This window comes from Heterodontus francisci, chromosome 17, assembly GCF_036365525.1.
Source record: "Heterodontus francisci isolate sHetFra1 chromosome 17, sHetFra1.hap1, whole genome shotgun sequence".
NCBI lineage: Eukaryota > Metazoa > Chordata > Chondrichthyes > Heterodontiformes > Heterodontidae > Heterodontus > Heterodontus francisci.
In genome coordinates, this window is record NC_090387.1 from 62,309,819 (window position 1) to 62,332,269 (window position 22,451).

The 22,451-nt window shown below is 42.9% G+C and overlaps 1 protein-coding gene across 4 annotated transcripts in view; it reads left to right on the forward strand.

Moving 5' to 3' along the window:
- The window catches only part of tmem170a (transmembrane protein 170A), a 41,625-nt gene that overhangs the window by 8,660 nt on the left and 10,514 nt on the right, over window positions 1-22,451 (forward strand). For 3 of the 4 annotated variants that reach the window (XM_068049508.1, XM_068049506.1, XM_068049507.1), the window contains exon 2: window positions 21,025-21,192. In XM_068049508.1, the coding sequence (XP_067905609.1) occupies window positions 21,027-21,192 (166 nt within the window). In that variant the 5' untranslated portion in view covers window positions 21,025-21,026. Of the gene's footprint in view, window positions 1-17,306; window positions 19,780-21,024; window positions 21,193-22,451 lie in introns of those variants that run through there. The other variant, XM_068049509.1, reaches the window with a different exon arrangement.

Genomic DNA, 22,451 nt, shown 5'->3' on the forward strand with positions numbered 1-22,451 from the left:
TGGAAAAGACTATCTGGTTTGACAAATGCTGATATTTCTTTAGCTTGGTGTATTAAAGGAACTTGCCAGTATCCCTTTTTAACAAATCTATTTTTGTAAGAAACCTGACACTGCCAACTCTGTCAGTACAGTCTAAGCGAGGTATTGGGGAGGAATCTGCCTTTGTTACTGCTTTGACTTTTCTGTAGTCTATGCAAAGTTTAGTTGAACTGTCAGGGTTAGGCACTAATACCACTGGTGAACTCCAGCTGCTTTGACTGGGATCAATTAGGTGGTTTTCCAACATGTATTCGATTTCTGCTTTTACCTGGGCCAGTTTCTTGGGACTTGAGCAATAAAGATGTTCCTTTATAGGAAAGGATCCCCCTACATCCACATCATGTATGGTTAAGATTGTACATTCTGGCTTATCCCTATAGACATTTTTAAATGCAGTGAGTAGCCTTGTTCGGTCTTCAGTTTTGCATTTAAATGTGAAAGCATAGTGTTCAATCTCCCTAGCAATTCGGTATTAAGTAACCGGATCGTAGGAGGTTCAATTTGAGATTTGTTTGGGCCACCTCATGCCTCATCCTCACTATCCCTTTCTTTCATCACTTTCCCTACTACCTGACGTAACTGTGCGTGCTTATCCTCCTCCTGGTGTTTTAACATATTGAGATGACGCAGCTGATTCTTTTTCTGGTGATCTGGGTGTCAATTCATGATTTACCTTACCAATTCTCTTGACCACTTTATATGGACTACTCAACCATGCTTTCAAAGGTTTACCCTGTAGAGGTAGTATTACTGCACTTCATCCCCTGGTTGAAATGTTCGGGTCTTAGCATGCTTGTCTGCCCATTTCTTCATAGTTGTTTGGGAAGATTTAAGATGTTCTTGAGGCACTTTGCAGGCTCTCGTGAATCGTTCCTGGAACACGCGGATACGTAATCTAGCACAGAAGATTCATCTCTCTGTTCTTAAAAAAAAAAACCTTTCTTTAATTAATTTTAGAGGACATCTTTCTCATGTCTGTAAATTGATTCAAAAGGACTAAAACCTGTAGATTCATTAAGTGAATCCCTAGTGGCAAACAAAAGAAATTCTAGCCCTTTATCCCAATCATGGGGATATTCATGGCAGTATGCCCTAATCATCGTTTTGAGGGTCTGATGTTACCTTTCTGTTACAACCAGGAGAGGAAGGGGTCTCAGGCTCTCCTTTTGCCCCTTCTCTGGTTTGTCCACAACTGGGTTTATCCTTTTAACACAGTGATTTAACTTACCACCTCACTTCTGCTCCTCCATAATTATAATTGAAAATGAACCAATCAGACAGGTGTTCTTGAGTTTAAGCAAGAAAGATGTAAGTTTATTAACATTATCACTCTAAACCGATTGAAATTACTATAATACACGACACATTCACCCGAGAGAGAGAGACGCACACAAATAGATTACAGAGGGAAAACAGAGTTGGGAGGTTGAAGTGAAGTCTGTCAGAAATGGAATTCAAATACTGAGTCTGTGTCGTTAGTTGAAGTCTTGAAGTCCTCACTGGGCCACTTGCACAATTCAGACTTGCTTCTCTGGTTCCGGAAGGTACGAGAGGGGCTTATCCATGTCACCTGGTTGTTGACTGTACAGATCTTGAGGCTTGAGGCTAGTAGCTGTCACTGAGGCGTCCCTGGAACTTTGGTGGAGAGAGATGTTCCTTTCCTGGAGTTCAGTTACTGTCTGCTTTCAGAGGCACCATTCACAAGCTGAGTTACACAGGCAGGCATGTCATGTGACGCCCTCTTTGTTTGAACCAGATGTTTCCAGAAGGGTTTTTAGAAATTCAAAGTTCTCCTCTCAAGCTATGCAAACCAACTTGGTAGGGGGTTTGGCTCTTTCAAAGTCTAGGGGGGTCGATGGCTTTTGATAATCAACATTGACAAAACCATTCTAGGTAACTTGATCAGAGAGCACCTCCATTGTTCTGGGTAGACTGGGTAATCATCTCTGTCCCCAGTCGGCCTTTGGCTTTTCATGTGCAAATTCGTGCGTGGCCGTCTTTAGCTGCTCTGTTCTGCTTTTTAAATGTTATTTGCAATAATGTCCAGTAAAAGACTTCAGGCAAAGTTCCATACAACAAAATTAATATTTCCATGTGGCATGTGGGGTTTCCATTACACCTCTACCACACCGAATGAAATGTGACAATGGGGAGCATTTCGTTGTAGGTTTAAAAAGATAACGCAGGAAAACAGACATGCATTTTTCATTCACTCTCATCAACTCAGAAATCTTAATATTGCAGCTTGTCGTCTTTTTGCAGCAGTGCTGATTCAAACTGCCCTGTTCCCTTGAGGTTGGTAGGCAATGGTTAGGTGTTCAATGGATTTAAAGTTTCTTTAGTATTAGTTTGTAATCAGCTGGGAATGGGCATCTCAATAAAAACGTGGTTGTTGGGGGAGCTTGGTGTCTGCAAATTTCCCTAATTGTCTGAGGTGAGTTCTTCTTTGTGCACAAGCTTTAAACCCTTAGCTGCTGTTTCTGCAGCATGTGGTTCTAACCCTTCATGTTCCAGTACCTTGCAAATTTCTCTCCTTATGGTAGTATTGGTGATGAGTTGGTTTTAAGCCCCTGTGGGGTGTCTGAGATTTCCTCTGGGCCTTTGTTCTTGTTGGGGTCTGCAGGGAGATTGTTGGATTTAATTAGCTCTGGGTTTGAGCTCTGATCATGGGCAACTGCAGTGGTTGGGTCCCCTCAGACTTCTCTTTCAATGCTCTGGTGAGTCATACAAGGGTTGCTCACTTTAGCGCATTTTTGTTCCCCTTTTGTCCTGACTGTGGGGAGGGTCTCTTTGCTAATCTTCCCATGTCCTGGGACATTCCTGCCCACAAATATCTGTCCACATTCCACTGCAGTCCCATGCGGCAATTCGACTAGGTGAGGCATTGGCCTCTCTTTCTCTGCCTTTTTGGGAACTTGTCCCTGCAGGTTTCTAGAAATGCTGTTAGCAGCCCTGGTAGGGTGCTCCCTTTGTCTGCATTTATGGAGGAGGGTGTGGGGTCTAATTTTCCCAACATTTCGGGGTTGGCTGACCAGACTGTAGGGGGCTTCATTTGGGAATCCACCCGGACCCCTCTCAATCTGTCCTCGCTGTCCTTTTCCCTAACTCTGCTAGACCTGTGCCTATCTGTCCCCTTTTGTTCTTGGCAGGAGTCCCTCACAATTCACCAGCCCTCTGCTGGAGGGTTCGCCAAATGCCGGTATAGGAATTAGGGGTGCAGATTTCACTGCAGGTTGGGGCTTCCCCTCAACTTGGCACATTTGGCAAGTTTTACAGTATTCCACTACATCTTTGTGGAGTTCAGGGCAGTCAAACTGCTGTCTTATGCGGGCTTTAGTTTTTTGTACAACAACAGTGGCGCAGTGGTTAGCGGCGCAGTGGTTAGCACCGCAGCCTCACAGCTCCTGAGACCCGGGTTTGGTTCTGGGTACTGCCTGTGTGGAGTTTGCAAATTCTCCCTGTGACTGCATGGGGTTCTGTCGGGTGCTCCGGTTTCCTCCCACAGCCAAAGACTTGCAGGTTGATAGGTAAATTGGCCATTGTAAATTGTCCCTAGTGTAGGTAGGTGGTAGGAGAATTGAGGGAAGGTGGGGATGTGCTAGGGAATATGGGATTAATGTAGGATTAGTATAAATGGGTGGTTGATGGTTGGCACAGACTTGGTGGGCCAAAGGGCCTGTTTCAGTGCTGTAGCTCTCTATAACATGTACAGCCACTGTCAACTCATGGGCCATTCTTAATATTTCTCTACGGTGCCTCGGCAGCACCACTGACTACTGTCCACTCTTTGTCCTTGGGTCTGGAGAACTCCACTTTCTCATCAGCATTCCATTCTTTACACAGTAGCAATCAGGGACTATCTCTGCTTGAATTTCAGTTTGGGCAGTCTGTGCTAACTTCTTTAATACTGGGTTGGCTTGCTGAGCCTCAACGAAGGTAGATTTGTTTAACCCATTCCTTGGGTTCTCTAACTCCCCAAAGAAAGTTTCAAACAACCAAGACAGCATGGTCATCTGTCTGCAGTGCCACTTCAGTCTCCTCTGCCGGGAGCTGGTTTGGCCATGGCCTGAGTCACTACACGATCAGGGGAAATGCAGAGGACTGTTCCCTGCCTCTGCCCTGTCTCTTTGACCTCCATCAGTCTTTCTACCACTACTGGGGAAGCTACCATCTTCACCCCCGCCAGATCATTACCTAGGAGCAGGTCAACCCCGTACACAGGCAAACTAGGGACAATCCCTATGGTCGCTGGTCCCGAAACTAGGTCGCACTCCAGGTGCACCCAGTGTAAAGGTACGGGCGTACACTGCCCTCCGATGCCATTCACTATCATCCTTGCATTTACTGCACTCTCTAGGGGAAAGGTCATGCCTTTTCCCAGCAAAAGGGATCTGGTGGCCCCTGTATTCCTAAGTATGACTATGGGCTTGCTTGCCCCACTCGAGGGGTATGGGGTTACTTTCCCTTTGGACACAAAATCCTGATAACTTTCAGGGATCTCATTTAAATTTTCCTCCACCCACAGCAGTTTTTTTTTCTGGGTCTTACTGCTGTTGCAGTTAAAGCCACAGCCAGCTCTGCTTTCCATCAGGGTCCCTTCTGCACTGGGCGGGTGTGTCCTGATTAACCCTACAGGCTTTCCCTGTAGTTTCCATCAGTCAGCTCTGAGGTGACCTGCCTTATTACAATGTAAGCACACTGTTTTCCAGGTCTCACTCCTGCTTTCAGCACTATCTTTTTTTCTGGCTTGAGGAGGGCCCCCTGTGTATCCCGTTTTCCTTTCTCTCCCAGGACTGTTTGGGTTCCTATCACTTTCCCACCCTTTGTCCTTTTCGGGTTTGTGGGGGTGATTAAGAAAGGGTTTTCCTTGGGGAACCGAGCTGTATATGAGAGCGAACTCATTAGCCAGAACTGTGGCTTGCCTCACTCTGTGCACGTTTTGTTCCTCCACATGGGTCTTTATAGAGAATGGGAGAGCTTTTAAATTCCTCGAAAAATCACCTCTGAGGTTTTCATATGTGGGCTGTACTTTAAGGGCCCTCAACCACTGGTCAAACGCCAGCAGCTTACTTCTCTCACACTAAGTTTGATCAGCTTGTTTCGGAGGGTTCAGAATTTCTGGCGGTAGGCTTCCAGTACTAGCTCTTCTGCCCCGAGTATAGCATTTTTAGTCTCATCATAATTTGATGAACTTTCATCTGGCAACAGGGAATAAACCTCATTGACTTTTCCTTAGCTTGCTTTGTAGCAGTAGGTTCCAGCTCTCGGACGGCCATTTTAACTCGAGCAAGCTTTTCAAAAGTTACAAAAAATGCTTCCACGTCTCCCTCATTGAACTTTTGAGATCAATTGGAAGAATTTTTAAAGCTTAGCACACGGCCCTGAGTTAAGTGTAGCCTCCATGTTAGCCATGCTTTCACTGGGGTACCCTGTCGTTCCCCCCGCCCCTAGATAAATCAAGTCACCGTAACTCCCTTCCCTCTTGCTCCTTCCAGAAAGTTCTCCCTTTTTCTCTCTCCTGTTCCCCCTTTTTTTTTTTCCTTGTCTTCTAATTCAAGTCTCCTCTGTTCTAATTGTATTTTTGCTAACGTTACCCTGACAGAGTCCAATTCCAACCCTGCCTCTGACTCTTCAGGTTCGAGGGAAAAATGATTGGCCACAAATCTTGAGTTCAAATTTCTTAGCTTTGGCACTGAACATAATCCCACACTGCCCAACCACATTTCTCAATTCTTCCGTAGATAGTGCCTTTCATTTATCCCAAGTTACTTCACCCTGGCTTGGGAAGGTACTAGTTTCGGGTGCACAAACCACAAGAAAACCTCTTGAAGTTTTTGGGATAAATTTGCTTTCCCACGTCCAATTTCTTGTTTGTCTGTGGGTACGATGCCAGACTAGAACTCCCAAATTTCTGTTATGATTAGGTGAGAAAGGGGTCTCAGGCTCCCTCTTTTGCCCCTTTTTCTGGTTTGACCACAGCAGGGTTTATCCTTTTAACAGTGATTTAACTTACCACCTCAGTGAGCACTTGCTCGTGCTCCTCTGGTTCATTTTCAATTATAATTAATCAGACAGGTTTTCTTGAGTTTAAGCAAGAAAGATGTAAGTTTATTAATCTTTTCACTCTAAACTGGGTAAAATTACTAAAATACACCGTGTATCCACACTCACATTCACATAAGAGAGACACACATACGCATTAATAGATTACAGAGGGAAAACAGAGTTGGGAGGTTGAAGTAAAGTCTGTCACAAATGGAATTCAAATACTGAGTCTCAGTGTCGTTAGTTGAAGTCTTGAAGTCCTCACTGGGCCACTTGCACAATTCAGGTTTGCTTCTCTGGTTCCAGAAGGCAGGAGAGAGGCTTTATCCGAGTCACCTGGTTGTGGACTGTACGGATCTGTAGTCTTGAGGCTTAGTCATTGCCACTGAGGCTTCCCTGGGACATTGCTGGAGAGAGAGAGAGGAGCTGTTCCTTTCCTGGAGTTCAGTTACTGTCTGCTTTCAGAGGCACAGTTCGCAAGTTCTGAGTTACATAGGCAGGCATATATTGTGACCACCTCTTTGTTCAAAACAGAAGTTTCTGGAAGGGCTTTTTGAAATTCAAAGTTCTCCTCTCAAGCTATGCAAACATATTTGGTAGGGGGATTTGGCTGTTTCAAAGTCAAGGGGTGTCGATTGCTTTTGACTATCAACAGTGACAAAACCATTCTAGGTAATTTAATCAGAGAGCACCCCTTGTTCTGGCTAGACTGGGTAATCACCACAGTCCCCAGTCGACCTTTGGCTGTTCATGTGCAAGTTCATGCATGGCTGTCTTTAGCTGCTTGTTTCTGCTTTTTAAAAGTTATCTATAATGTCCAGTAAAAGTCTTTAGGCAAAGTTCCATACAACAAAATTAATATTTCCATGCGGCATGTGGGGTTTCTGTTACACTTCTAAAGCTCCCTGTGTCTGTGGGTCGTATGCTGAAGACTTTAACTGTTCTACCCAAATTACCCATAACTTGCTGAAAAATTTTAGACAAAAAATTGGAATCTTGATCCAACTGAATCTGAATCAGTAATCCATATCTAGTGAAGAACTGGGTTATCTTCTCTGCCTCTACCTTAGCAGAAATTGTTCTCAAGGGAATGGTCTCTGGGAACTGAGTAGCTGTATCCATGATGGTGAGTATATATTGGTGTATCGCATTTGTTTTTGGCAAAGGTCCTACAGTCTACCAACACCTTACTAAATGGTTCTCCAAAAACTAGTATGGGAATTAGAGGTGCTGGTTTTATGGCAGGTTGCGGTTTTCCCACAATCTGGCACATATGACATGTTTTACAAAACTGCACCATATCTTTGGAAAGACCTGGCCAGTAAAAATGTCGACTTATATGTGATGTGATCTTCTGGATCCCTACACTAAGAATTTCATGGGCTATCCTAAATATTTCCCGACGATATTTTGGCGGTCCCGCTATCTGATGAATTACTATCCATTCTTCATCCGCAGGTCTGTGAGGAGGTCTCCACTTCCTCATCAGAATCCCATTTTTAATAATAGCCTTCTGGAACTCCTTTTGCCTCAGTTTTTGTTCGAACTAATTGTGCCACTTTATATAACTCTGGATCAGCTTGTTGAGCTGTGATCAGAGAAGACTTAAACATTTCCTTTGGATTATCCAAATCCCCAAAGAAAGTTTCCGATATTCGGCTGTCTGTGGTGCCAGTTTTACCTCCAACAATGGAACTTGTTTAGCCATTGTTCGGGTTACTACATATGAAGGAAAAATTCCTGGAACCTTTTCCTGTAGCTGTTCTGTCTGTTTAACTTCTTGGTTTTTCTGTGACTTTTGGAGAAGCTACTATTTTTGCTCTGGCCAAATCATTCCCCAGGAGTAGGTCAACTCTCTCTACTGGCAAACTATGGACAACTCCGACTGTTCCAGACATTAGGTCACACTCTAGGTGCACCCGATACAAAGGTATGGGTATATACTTCCCACCAATACCATTCACTAAAACTTTAGCATTCAGTGCGCTCTCTGGTGGAAAAGTTATGCCTTTCCCCAGCAAAAGAGTTTGGGTGTCTCCTGTATCCCTAAGTATAACTATAGGTTTACTTGCCTCATTTGAGGGATAAGGAGTTGCTTTTCCTTTTGACAAGAATTCCCTATAACTGTCGGGTGTCTTATTCACAACCCCTGCACTCGCATTGTTTATTTTTTACTTGGACTTAATAGCTGCAGTCAGAGCTACAGCCTGATCTATCATACTCTCGGTCAGGGTCCCTCTCTCTACATTGACTTTGTGTTCCCCAATAAGTCCCATAGGTTTGCCCCATAACTTTCAGCATTCTGCACAAAGATGTCCCACCGTGTGACAATGGTAACACTTAGGCTTGCGGACTTCACTTCCACCCTCAGCATCTTCCTTTCTAGCCTGAGGAGGAGATCCTGGGGTGTTGCCAGCTGTCCCTTCTTGTCCCCTGCTACTTGCCTTCCTTTCACCCTCCCACTTTCTATCCTTCTCTGGATTGTGCAGGTGATGGACAAAGGGTTTGGGCTTATTTATACACAAGCTCGTAATCATCAATTTCCACTGCCTATCTGGCCGTTGAAACCTTCTGGTTTTTTACGTGGGTTCTTACTAATGGAGGGAGTGAATTTTTAAATTCTTCCAGGAGAATTAGTTCCCTAAGGTTTTCATACATAGCTTCCATCTTTAGTCCCGTATCCAATGATAAAAATTAATTTGTTTTACCCTCTCAAATTCATTCTAAGTCTGCCCAGTCCCCAGAGGTTCTGAAATTTCTGCCTGTACACTTCAGGGATTAACTCATACAGTGAAAATAGCATTTTGTGCCATCTCATAATCTGCAGAAGCCTCCTCAGAAAGCATAGCATAAACTTCATGAGCTCTGCCCATCATCCTGCTTTGCATAAGCAGTGTCGAGCTTTCTTTTGATGACTTCATCTGTTTGGTTATCTTTTCAAAAGAATTGAAAAATGCCTCCACATCCCTTTGCTCAAACTTGGGGAAGGCTTGTACAAATGTAAACACCTCTCCACTGAGTCGTGGGCTGGAGTCAGATCTTTCCTCACCAAAACTTTCACTGGAGTCAAGGCCACTCTTTTTTGTTTTAGTTCCATCTTTTTCGAGTTGAATTCCTTTCCTTCTCTATCTCTATTCGTTCTCTTTGTCTCTTTGCTTTTCTTCAAGTTCAAGATTTTTCAATGTCAATTCTCTTCTCCAGTTCAAATATTTTTCAATTCTTTTTCCTCCTTTTTCTGGTCACCCGCTTAAGTTTTTCTCTACTTTTTCCTGCTCAAGCTGCTTCATGTGTAACTGAATTTTAACTAATTCAGCTGCACTACTTTCTGGTTTATTTTTTTTCTTCCAATTGTAAATGTTGTGCTATTGCTTCAATTAAGTCTGCTTTCTTGGCTCCTGGTTTTAACTCTAACCCCAATTTTGCTGCCAATGCTATTAACTTAACCTTGTTTAAGTTCCTCAAATCATTCAGGGATACATCTTCCGTCCCAGAAAAGTCACAGCAGCTGTTAAAGACATTCTGGTGATGTAGACTTTACTCCATTACACAAGAAATCTGGTTCTCTTTATTTTTCCTTTTTCAATTATTATTACCCTGCTTACAATTGTACGTCATTGGCATTGAGTTTATCCCACAGAGTTCCTAATTATTTGTTGTAACCAAGACGGGAGGAGTGCACTGTTGTATTCTAGTTCCACTTCTCCATGGGTCACGACGTATATTTAAATTTTCCCACTTACTGATATGGTCAGTCATATACTCTATTTTTATCCCAGAATAAAAACGCACCAACCAGGTTTCTTTAATAAACAACTAAATTATCAGTTTATTATAAAACAAGTCTTAACCAGTAATGAAGTAAAGCATAAACACACAGACTGAAGTATAGCAGTTCCCTTTTTACCTTAGCCTCACACACACACGCGCACACACACACACTCGTGTCCTTTAAACCGGGAAAATAAAAGGGAATGTTGCTTTAGAGTTCTGTTACCAAAAAAAACCACTTAGGCTATTTACTCGCTCATTCTTGAAGAAAAAGGAAATATGGAAAGATGTCCTTTTTGTTTTGGTTTGGCGTACCAAATGCGTGTAGACAGCTCTCATTGGGATCTTCCGAGAACAGTTCTTTCCAGGCAATGTTGAAGATCAGTTTGGGTAAGCTTTCCAAGAAATGCAGCTACAGAGGTTTCAGTTCCCACACATTCAATACGCAGGGTTTCTTCAAATACAGGAAGAAAGAGGAGACTGACAAACTGGATATGCAGGGTTTCTTTCCAAGAGAGAGATGAGCTGGGTTTTTCTTGACAGGCAAAAAACAACTGTCTTTTTTAACAATTCAAAGTGAAACCAAAAACATTCCAGAAGTCACGAAACCTGACCTCTATAAATCTTGACCTGTCACTTCTCCAAGAGCTTCTCCAAGTCAAAACAACAATATCCCTGCTGGTATTTTATCTGAAAACAGGTGCCTTCCAGTAAGGGCTTGTTTACGAGCCAAGTCCAGGAATCCTTCTGGTGACTTTTTAAAAAAAACAATGTTCAGCATCTCTTCAAACTTCCAGATGAATCAATGTCCATAATTCAACTGCATATTTTACAAAAATAGAAGCCCCCTCATAACACCCCAAACTGGACACAATACTCCCATTGAGGCTGAATCAGTGTTTTATACAGGTTTGTCATAACTTCCTGGTTGTGTACTCTATGCGTCTATTTATAAAGCCCAGGATCCCGTATGCTTTATTAAATGCTTTCTCAATCCGCCCTGCTACTTTCAATGATTTGTGCACATATACCTCCAACTCTCACTGCTCTTGGATCCCAATTAGAATTGTATCCTTTATTGCCGCTCCTCGTTCTTTCTACCAAAATGCATCACTTCACACTTCTGTGCAATAAATTTCATCTGCCACTTGTCCCCTGCCTCCCATTCTGCCAGCTTGTCTGTCCTTTTGAAGTTTATCACTATCCTCCTCTAGTTCACAAGACTTAAAGGTTTTACGTCATCCCCTTTGCAGTTTTCTTTTGTGGCATGCTGGCCATAATTGAATCTAGGACTCCACAGTGTAAATGAATCCTGCATTCACATTAGAATATTCTGCTGTAGTCGGTGATATCAAGAATTGACTGAGTACACTGGATGCAGCAAAAGCTACGAGCCCTATCAAAATCCAGGTTGTAGTACTGAAAAAAACTTGCATTTATACAGCGTCTATTCACGTCCTTGGTGTCCCAAATGACAGTAAACCAAATTAAGTACTTTTGAAGTGTCGTCACTGTTGTGAGATAGCAAATGCAGTAACCAATTTGCATGCAGCACGCTCCTATAAACCAGAAATGTGATAGTGACCAGATAATCTGTTATTGTGATGATGATTGAGGGATAACTATTGGCCAGGACACTGGGATGACTCCCCTGCTCCTCTTCAAAATAATGCAGTAGCGTCTTTTACATTCACTTGAGGGGGGTGATGGAGCCTCAGTTTAATGTCTCATCCGAAAGATGGCACCTTTTAACAGTGCAGTGTTCCCTCAGTAGTGCCGGTCATGAGTGTCGGTCTAGATTTTTGTGCTCAAGTCTCTGGAGTGGCACTTGAACTCACAACATTCTGATCCAGTTGGCAAGAGTGCTACCACCAAGGCATAGCTGGTGCTGGTGACATGCGCTCCAGAACTAACAGTACCTCTAACCAAGCAGTTCCAGTACAACTACAACACTAATATCTACTCAACAAAATGAAAAATTTCCCAGCTATGTCCTGTCCACAAAAAAGGACAAATCTAATCCTGCCAATTAGCTCCCTTCAACCTACTCTCCGTCGTCGTGATGGAAGGTATCATTGGCAATGCTATCCAGCAGCATTTACTTACAAATAACCTGTTCACCGATGCTCAGTTTGGGTTCTGCAAGAACCATTCGGCTCCAAACTTAACGTCTTGGTCCAAAGGACAAAATAACTGAATTCCAGAGGTGAAGTGAGTAACTATCCTTGACCTTTAGGCAGCATTTGACCAAGTGTGACTTTAAAGAGCCAGAATAAAATTGAAGTCAATGGGAATCGGGGAAAACTCTCCACTGGTTGGAGTCGTACCTAACACGAAGGAAGATGGTTATGGTTGTTGGAGGTCAATCATCTCAATCCCAGGACATCACTGCACGAGTTCCTCAGGGTAGTGTACCATGCTCAGCTTCAGCTGCTTCATCAAGACCTTCTCTCCAAGATAAGGTCAAAAGTGGGGACATTCAGTGAGGATTGCACAGTGTTCAGTTCCATTTTCAACTCCTAAGGTAGTGAAGCAGACTGTTGACCTGTATTAGGTGTGGGCTGACAAGTAACATTTGCACCACACAAGTGCCAGGCAATGACTATCTCCAATAAAAGGGAGCGTAGCCACCTTCCCTTGACATTCAATGGCACTAACTGCCAAATCCCCCAACATCAACAACCCGGAGTCACCATTGACCAGAAACTTAACCGTACCAGCCACATAAATACTGTAGCTACAAGGACATTTTCTGATTAAAATTGCCATTCTGTTAAATAATGGCGACTTAAGACAGACAAGGACCTGTTGGGAACACTTTGCTTTCTCGGATGGTCTAGTCTGTCCGTGCGAAAATGAACTTTTTAAGCCATTGTTTTATAGTTTTATGCTACTGATACATTGTTGCATTTATTTGTCCGATTGAGCCTCAAAGTATGGCAGTTCCTTTTCAAAAATGAGTCCGCTTTACTGTGAGTGTGGCACCCTACTCGTCAGTTCTAACCTAAACAATTGTTTGGGAGATCTCAGTTTTACAAACTGACCACCTTCAATCCCTATTTTCTTTCAAAGTCCTGGTGTTTGCAAAATGCTCGTTAGAGCTTGTACATTGGTTTGATCATTCGGGGAGATGATGGGTTGTGGTAATGTCACTGAACTAGTAATCCAGAGGCCTAGGCTAATGTCCTGGGAACATGGGTTCAAGTCCCACTACTGCAGCTGGTGGCATTTAAATTCAATTAATTAATAAAAATCTGGAATTGAAAGTTTAATGGCACCATTACTGAGACTAGCTATCATCGACTGTCATTAAAAAAAAATCTAGTTCACTAATTTCCTTTAGGGAAGGAAATCAACTGTCTTTACCAGGTCTGGTGTACATGTGACTCCAGACCCACAGCAATGTGGTTACCTCTTAACTGTCCTCTGAAATGGTCTAGCAAGCCACTCAATTGTCAAGGGCAATTAGGGATGGGCAACAAATGCTCACGTTGCCAACGATGCCCACAGCCCATGAAAGAATTTTTATTAAATTCCAGGAAGTAATTCACATGTCTATGATGGCCGGGCAAGGTTTCTCCAATTGCTGGAATGTTTCAAGCTCTGGTATGCAGTTGACACTGACGTGCATAGTCGACTGGACCACTGGATGTCTTCTGTAAAGTACTTGATTTGATTTCCTGACCATGCCATTTAAATTTAATTCTGCTAGCTTCATTTGGGTGGCTGCCCCTGCCTGAAAATTTAGTGATGTCTCCCTAAGGAAGGTATTTGATGTGAACCCTCTTCTATCTGCTTCCTGTAAAAATATAACCCATTCCAGAAAGTACTCTCAAAAATAAGAGCAGAACAATACTTGGCTTTTGAAATACAAAATCATATAATTTTGCTTTCAATTCTGTTGGACCACAGCCAAAAAGCAAGTTGGGGAAAAAAGTAATTTTTAAAACCGCAAGTCAAGTAGCAGCATAGAGCATACCTGTTGCTATAGCAACAAGAGGAAAAACTACCTCCGTATAGTAATAACATGGTTCATTTTCCACAAACAATTGTAATATCATTCTGAAGCTAATGCTAATATCGACCACTAATAAAAAGCACTTCAGTTGTGACATAAGATATATGAAACACTGCTGTGGAAAAATTAATCTTATATTTCAGTTGAGAATCACTCACATAACAATGGGACTTTAACGTCTATCGAGAATGAAGAGTTCTTCCACAATGGTGAAACAGAATCGCAATTTTACTGTGGCCCATCAAAAATACTCATTGTACTTGAGACCAGATGAACTGCCTACTGCTGGAATGTCAGTGTATTTGTTTTGAATCATATTGTGAAGGGAAGAGGCATTTAGTGTGTCTCAAACAACTTTACTTCTACATAAAACATACTTGGCCTAAAGATTGAAATTTTTTTTAAAAGATAGTGTTTTTTATGCTCAATAGTCAAAATTTACTGTTGATTCAGCAACATAGAATGAGAAATTAGTGTCTTGTACTCAACGATGCACTTGCTGTTTTCTGTTATGCTGATAGGGTTAGAAGAGGGGCAGGAGGACACTTGTGCATAAACAGCAGCATGGACCAGTTGGGCTGAATGGCCTGTCTCCGTGTTGTACATTCTGTGTAATAATTCAGTTTACCAACAATGAACAATATTGTCATGTAACTGTGTGCATTTACTCAGGATGCTAGCTTCGAAGCCTTAGTCCAGTTTTTTTTTATAGGATATGGTATCGTCGGCAAAGTCAGGATTTATTGCCCCATCCCGAATTGCTCTTGAGAAGGTGTAGTGAGCCGCTTTCTTGGACCACTGCAGGCTTTATGGTGTAGGAACACCCACAGTACTGTTGGGTAGCAAGTTCCAGGATTTTGATTCAGCAACAGTGAAGGAATGGTGATTCAGTTCCAGGTCAGGATGGTATGCAGCTTGGAGGGGATCTTGTTAGTGATGGTGTTCCCATGTGCCTGCTTCCCTCTTTCTAGGCAATAGAGGTCATGGGTTTCGGAGGTGCTGTTGAAGCTTTGGTGAGTTGCTGCATTACATCTTGCAGATGGTAAGAACAGCAGTTACGTTGCATTGGTGATGGGGAGTGGTGGTGGAGTGAATGTTTAAGGTGGTGGATGGGGTGCTGATCAAGCAGGCTGCTTTGTCCAAGATAGGGTGTGCTTGAGTGTTGGAGCTGCAGTCATCCAGGCAAGTGGAGAGTATTCCATCACATGCCTGATTTGTGTCTTTTAGATTGTGGCAGGCTTTGGGGAGTCAGGAGGTGAGTTACTCGCTGCACAATACCCAGCCTCTGATCTGCTCTTGTAGCCACAGTATTTATGTGGCTGGTCCAGTTCAGTTTCTGATCAGTGGTGACCCCAGGATATTGGTGGGGGAATTGGCGATAGATGGTAGTGCCATTGAATGTCAAGGGGGCCACATGCTTTTTCTCTTGTTGGAGACGGTCATTGCCTGGCACTTGAATGGCACGAATATTACTTGCCACTTATCAGTCCAAGCCTGAATGTTGTCCAGGTCCTGCTGCATGTGGGCACGCACTGCTTCATTAACTGCAAATGGAACTGAATGCTGTGCAATCCTCAGCGAACATCTCTGCTTCTGGCCTTGTGGAGGGAAGGTTATTAATAAAGCAACTGAAAGTGGTTGGGTCTAGGATACTGCCCTGATGAGCTCTTATAGCAATATCTTGAGGCTGAGATGCTTGGCCTCCATCAACCACAACCATTTACTTTGTGCTGAGTATAACTCCAGCTAGTGGAGAGTTTCCCCCTGTATCTCATTGACTTCAATTTGACTCTAGCTCCTGGATGCCATACTTGGTCAAGTGCTGCCTTGAAGTCAAGGGCAGTCACTCTCCCTTCATCTCTGGAGTTCAGCTCCTTTGTCCATATTTGTACCACGGCTGTAATGAGGTCTAAAGCTGAGTGGACCTTGCAGAACCCAAACTGAGCATCAGTGAGCAGATGAGTAAGTGCCACTTAATAGCACTGTCAATAACAATGTGCATCACTTTGATTGTGAGTAGGCTGCTGGACGGTAATTGGCCAGAATGGAATTGTCCTGCTTCTTGTGGCCAGGACATACCAAGCGATGGTTCCCTTGTCTGGTAGATGCTAGTGTTGTGACTTACTGGAACATCTTGTCTGGAGGCGCAGCTAGTTCTGGAGCACAAGTCTTTAGCATAGCTGGGACGTTGTCAGGGACCACAGCTTTTGCTATATCCAGTTTGCTCAGCCATTTCTTTATCATGTGGAGTGAATTGAATTGGCTGAAAACTGGCTTCTATGATGGTGGGGATCTCAGAAGGATGCCAAGATGGATCGTCAAGTCAGCACTTCATGCTGAAGATGATTGCAAACACTTCAGCCTTGTCTTTTTGCACTCAGAGCTATGCTTTGCCATCATTGAGGATGGTGATGTAGATGGAGCCTCCTTCTGCCGCCAATTGCTTAATTGTCCACCACTATTCTCAATTTGATCTGATCAGGTGGTTGCCTCTGTCTGTAGCATGTTGCCTCCACTCTTTGGCATGTATGTAGTCTTGGGTTGTAGCTTCACCAGGTTGACACCTCATTTTTAGGTATGCCTGGTGCTTCTGCTGGTATGCTTTTCTATACTCGTTGAACCAAGGGTTGATCCCCCGGGCATGATGGCAACGGTAGAGTGAGGATATACCAGGCTACAAGGTTACAGATTGGTCAATAGGTGTTTCTGTGACCAGAAGGCTGTTTTCTATGCGATTCCACAGGACTCGGTACTGGGTCCCTTGCTTTTCGTGATCTGTGTATAATGAATGATTTAGACTTGAATGTGGGGGGCATGATTAAGAAGTTTGCAGATGATACAAAAATTGGTGCAAGTGAGGAAGAAAGCTGTAGACTGCAGGAAGATGTCAGTGGACTAGTCAGGTGGGCAGAAAAATGGCAAATGGAATTCAATCTGGAGAAGTTTGTCCTCCCCAAATGCATTTCAACCAACAAGGTAAGGGAATGCACAACAAATGGTCACATACTGGGAAGTGCAGAAGAACTTTGGCACTTCAGGTGCTTATCCTACAGGGCTACGGACCAACAGCTGGAAAGTGGATCTTTTTTTTTTGGCTTGCACTGACACGATAGGCCAAATGGCCTCCTTTTGTGTTTTGGCTAATAAAGGAAAGTATCCCGGATGCCGTCTTAACCACCATATCTAATTGTCCTGTTACCTTCAGAGATCTGTGGGCATGCACTCTAAGGCCCTCTTCTATTGTAATGGAGTATGATTCTGCTGCTGCTGATGGTCCATGCACCCGATGGATGCCCCGTTTTGGGGTGCTAAATCTGTTCTGAATCTACCCCTTTTGATACGGTGGGCAGTGGTGCTATACAACAATAGTGTTCTCAGTCTGAAGACAGGACTTCGTCTCCATAAGGACTATACAGTGGTTGCTCCTACCAATGGTGTCATGGATAGATGCATCTGTGAAAGGATGGTTTTATCTAAATGCATTTGCATTACGGCCATCAGTTTTCAAGTTCATTCACTAAGAGAAACACAGTGCAGTCTTATTTGACCAGAATTATCTGTCACTTGAGTTTCCTTCTGATCGTTAGGTTGTCCCTTGACCCACCCTCCTGCCTGACCACTCAATTCCCATCAGCTAGATCCTTGCTGACAGTCACCTTAGAGCTGTTATCATCTTTTTAAGTTCAAACCTTCAAATCAGCTGACTATTGTGTAGACACATTTTATACATTTGTCAGGTTAGTGTTCAATGTTTGCTCAGTTCATTTACCCATTTCAGGTGTCTTTTTTAAAAAGACCAGTTTAGAATATACAGCACTCAAATCAGTGCTTTTGCTGGACCGGCATTGATTGACATGGGAAAGCTTGCAGCTAAGCCCACCTAGCTGAAAGAGGATGTATGGCTGAGAAGATAGCAAAAGATGTGGTGTCAGTGAGTGTTGTAAACTGGTCTATAGTACGTGCTAGTGTTTGGGGACGGAAATGTGGCAATGATAGATTTGGAGCAGCAAGCTATGGTAAGTCTTTTTTACCCAGGCAGAGAGGAAGCAATGTCTGTTTGCCAGCAGTTAGGGGAGGTGTCTGTTTGGAGGAGGAGCAGTGGGCAATCAGAGGGCGGTCCCATCAAAGGCACTATATAAATAGATGGTGGTTCCATGGAGAAACAGCTCCATATACTCTCAAAACAGGGCTGTAGTGCTTTTAAGCAATTTAATTTGACAAGTTACAGCAGCAAGGCTCTGATGAAAAGTATAAAGATGGAATAGCACTTCTGCAGCATACCAGTGTCTTATCTGATTTCTTATGTTAAGTCCAGCAGGATTGTTAATTTAATTAAATAATTTGAATTTTCCCTCCCAATTGTATAAGGAACGAAGATTTAATTAGAATTCATTGGATGAAATTGGAATCTACAATGGCTTGAGTATTGTCATAATTTCTGTTTTGTCCATGCTGAATTCAGTTTAAAATTGAGTGAAATAAAATGGCCCAGAATTTGTTCAATTATATAATGGTGAGTTTAATGCATTTACTAATGTGTAATAACCTAGCAGTTTGAGGCAAGAAGGAGAGATATTCCATGAGTTGTGAATTGCCACAAATTGGGCCTCTCCACTGTTGGCCTTGTGGAAACGGCTGTTTGTCATCAACCTCCCATGAGTTTCAAGAAATTGCTGCATTCGTTATCCTTAAATCTCCTTGGTTTGGGAGATAGATTGTTAGTCCCAAGTCATTTACCAAGATTCCAGATGCCCTTTTGACCTTGCCATTTCATTATCAGCTCAATTCCTGCAATTTGCTGTGTAAAATTTTTGCAAGCTGTTGGATGAGGAGAGAAATCTTAAATTGCAAGATGTCTCACTCTGGCAAATTCTGGGCCATTAATATCTACTTCAGTAAATACTAGTAAAAGTAAAGCTATATACTAAAAATATGAACATTTTTAGACCTCTAGTATCAAGTGGAATATGTAGTCGTTCCTTTTGGTATCAATGGCAGGTGGTGTCAGTTCTGAACTTACCCTAATTTTCTGTACAGTGCATTCAATTGTGTTGTCTTCAGTTGCATCCAGAGATGAATATATTTGACTTCTGCCTGCATTACGTGTAGTATATGTTCCTGATTCGAATGTTGCAATATCCTGAAGGTAGTTGTACGTTGTGATAGTCTCTGGGCGCTCAATGTCTGGGTCACCTTTGACGAATATGATTTGTGCAAGGTGTCAGGAAAACCCTATATGCCAAATGGGACATATTCATTTCATCGGTTGGAAACTTACTGTAGACTTTTAATGGGAAAAATCCTACAAGTTAACTTTTAAAACAACTAGCAGCCAAGATGGCCACTGCAATTTACATTTGAAATACCAGGAGATTGGACTGGAGACCGTCTAACGAGAGACCCAGCCAGAACAATGCTTTGGCTAACTGAGTAGATTAGCCAGATAATCATCGTTAGCGAGGCATTCATAAGTGGAGACATCCCTCTGGGGGGTACACACTGGCAAGTCCCCCAAGAGGAGTTTTGGGTTTTAGACTTTGGACCTCGTTAAAAACAAAGGGCATTGATAGAACTATGCGACTGCTTGCTCATCTGTGAAGAAACTGGAAGTTTTGTCACACAAATAGCAGCAGGCGGTAGCTGAATATACAGCAACAAAGCAGGGGGCTGCTCCCGTGTGTGTGTGTCTCCCCCTCCCACCTCCCCAAGGAAAATATCAAGGAAAGAACCAGCTGCGACTGGGGGACCCTCCAAGCCTACAGACCACGACAGCCAGCAACCAGGGAAGAGCATCAACTACCAATTCAGCCTTCAGGAAGACTGAGCAAAGCAAGCCAAGCAAAGTTCACTTTCAGCAGTGAGGACTTCAAGATTACAGCTTCAGCCGAGGACTACTGGATTTACTGACGGTATTTTAAGTTCCACTTATTCTGGACTTTAATCCAACCACCAAATCTGTTTCCCTCTGTAATCTTTGTGTGTGTGAGACTCTCACGTGAATGTGTAACATATTTTTAGTATTTTGAATCGGGTTAGTGTTGAGTATAATAAACTTACCTGTTCCTTGTTTAAACTCAAGAAAACCTGTCCGATTTGGTTCTTTTGCAATCACGCTCAAGGAACAAAATAAAACACTCAGAGTTGGTAAGCACAACCACTATTTTTAAAAAGGAATAAACCCTGTTGCGGTCAAACAAGAGGAAAGACGAAAGGGGAGCCTGGGACCCCCTCCTCATCTAGCTGTAACAAAGGGCTACCACTACCTGTGCACTGCAGAGCAAATTGATCTTCAGAAGTGATAGCATAAGGGCCAAAGTTGGGGCAGTGAAAGAATTGGTACATGAAGTAATTTGTTGAGTTCGATGAAGCGAATTGTGGTAGAAGGAGAATTCCTTTTCGTTGAACATTTAACACCACCATTATGAGGCCACACTTGGAGAACTGGGTGCAGTTTTGGTCTCCTCACCTAAGGAAGGACATACTTGCCCTGGAGGGAGTGTTCACTAGACTGGTTCCTGGAATGAGGGGATTGTTTATCAAGGAGAGATTATCTAATAGAGACTGTAATCCCTGGAGTGTAGAAGAATGAGAGATGATTTAAATATAAAATTCTTCAGGGACTTGACAGGGTAGATGCTGAGAAAATGTCCCCCTTGGCTGGGGAATCTAGAACACTATGTCATAGTCTCAGGATAAAGGGTTGGCCATTTAGGGCTGAAGTGAGGAGAAATTTCTTCACTCAAAGGGTTGTGAATCTTTGGCATTCTCTGCACCAGAGAGCTATGGATGCTCAGTTGTTGAATATATTCAAGACTGAGATTGCTAGATTTTTGAATACGAAGGGAATCGAGGGATATGGCGGTAGTGTGAGAAGGTGGAGTTGAAATAGCAGATCAGCCATGATTATGTTGAATGGCAGAGCAGGCTCGAAGGGTGAAATGGCTTATTCCTGCTCCTATTTTATGTATTTATCCGGGGACAAGGTGTACATTAACGAGAAGTTCTTTTGCTCTTAGTCTGCACATTTATCTTTCCAGAGGAGGTTGTACACCATTACATGTGATTCATTTATGGATCCTCTTCAACATCAGGTTCGCTGCCGCAATGGTACGGTTTGAATTTAGTCTAATCCTTTTTATTTTTGTGCATTACAGAGATGTGGTATGGAGTGTTCCTTTGGGCTTTGCTGTCCACGGTTTTTATCTACGTTCCTGCTGGATTACTGGCGTTTGTAATGCTGCGGCACCACAAATATGGACGTTTCATGTCTCTGGGTATCCTGGCAGGAATCCTGGGACCAATCGCTGCAGCAGTGTTGACCAGTAGGTGTTTGTTCAATAGCTTTAATTATTTCACACATTAATTAAGAATATTCTCCTAATAGTTTCTCCTATCCTAAAGCATCTGAATTCCAAATATTTTAAAGTTTCCATGTTACAAAATGTAGTATAGTAACTGAAGTACAAGCTATCGCAGATTTATTAAATCTAAGGTAACCATTTATTCTTTTGCCTTTTTCCTTTTTGGGATGTAATATGTGAATCTTCAATAAAATATTAGGTGTTTAAGATTTAGCCTATTTACCAAAGAAAGCATTTGTCTCAGCAATGGATATTCCTGGGCAAACTTTCAATTCTTGTGTTGAAATAAGTGAATGGTCCACCTTGTTAATCTGCCTTTCTCCTATTTTCATCTCATTTTTGATTCCATTGCCTAAACCAGAGATGACCAACAGGTAAATCTTGGTCAGTCTGAGTCAGATGTAAGGATGAAAAGTAAACTTGCTCACTGATGCTCCGTTTGGTTTTTACCAGGACCACTTGGCTCCAGATCTCATTCCAGCCTTGGTCCAAACATTGATAAAATAGCTGAATGCCAGAGATGAAGTGAAAGTGACTGCCCTTGAGATCAACGCAACATTTGATTATCCATCAAGGAGCCCGAGTAAAATGGGAATTGGGGGTGGGGTGGAACTCTCCACTGGTTGGAGTCATACCTAGCACAAAGAAATATGGCTGTGATTGTTGGACGTCAATCACCTCAACCCCAGGACATCATTGCAGGAGTTCCTCAGGGCAGTGCCCTAGGCCCAAACATCTTAGCTGATTCATCAATGACATTCCCTCCATCACAAGGTCAGAAGTGGACATGTTTGCTGATTTGTACAAATGCTCAGTTCCATTTGCAACTCCTCAGTTAATGAAGTCGTTCGTGCCTGCATACAGCAAGACCTGGACAACATTCAGGTTTGGGCTGATAAGTGACGAGTAACATTTGCACCAGACAATGACTATCTCCAATAAGAAGAATCTAACCATCTCTCCTTGACATTCCACAACATTACCATCACCACATCCCCCACAGCCAACATCCTGGGGGTCACCATTGGCCAGAAGCTTAACCATGCAAGCCATATAAATGCTGTGGCTATAAGAGCAGATCAGAGGTTTGGTATTCTGTGGCAAGTGACTCACCACCTGACTTCCCCAAGGCCTTTCCACCATCTGCAAGGCACAAATCAGGAACGTGATGCAGTACTCTGCACTTGCCTGGATGATTCCCACTCCAACAACACTCAAGA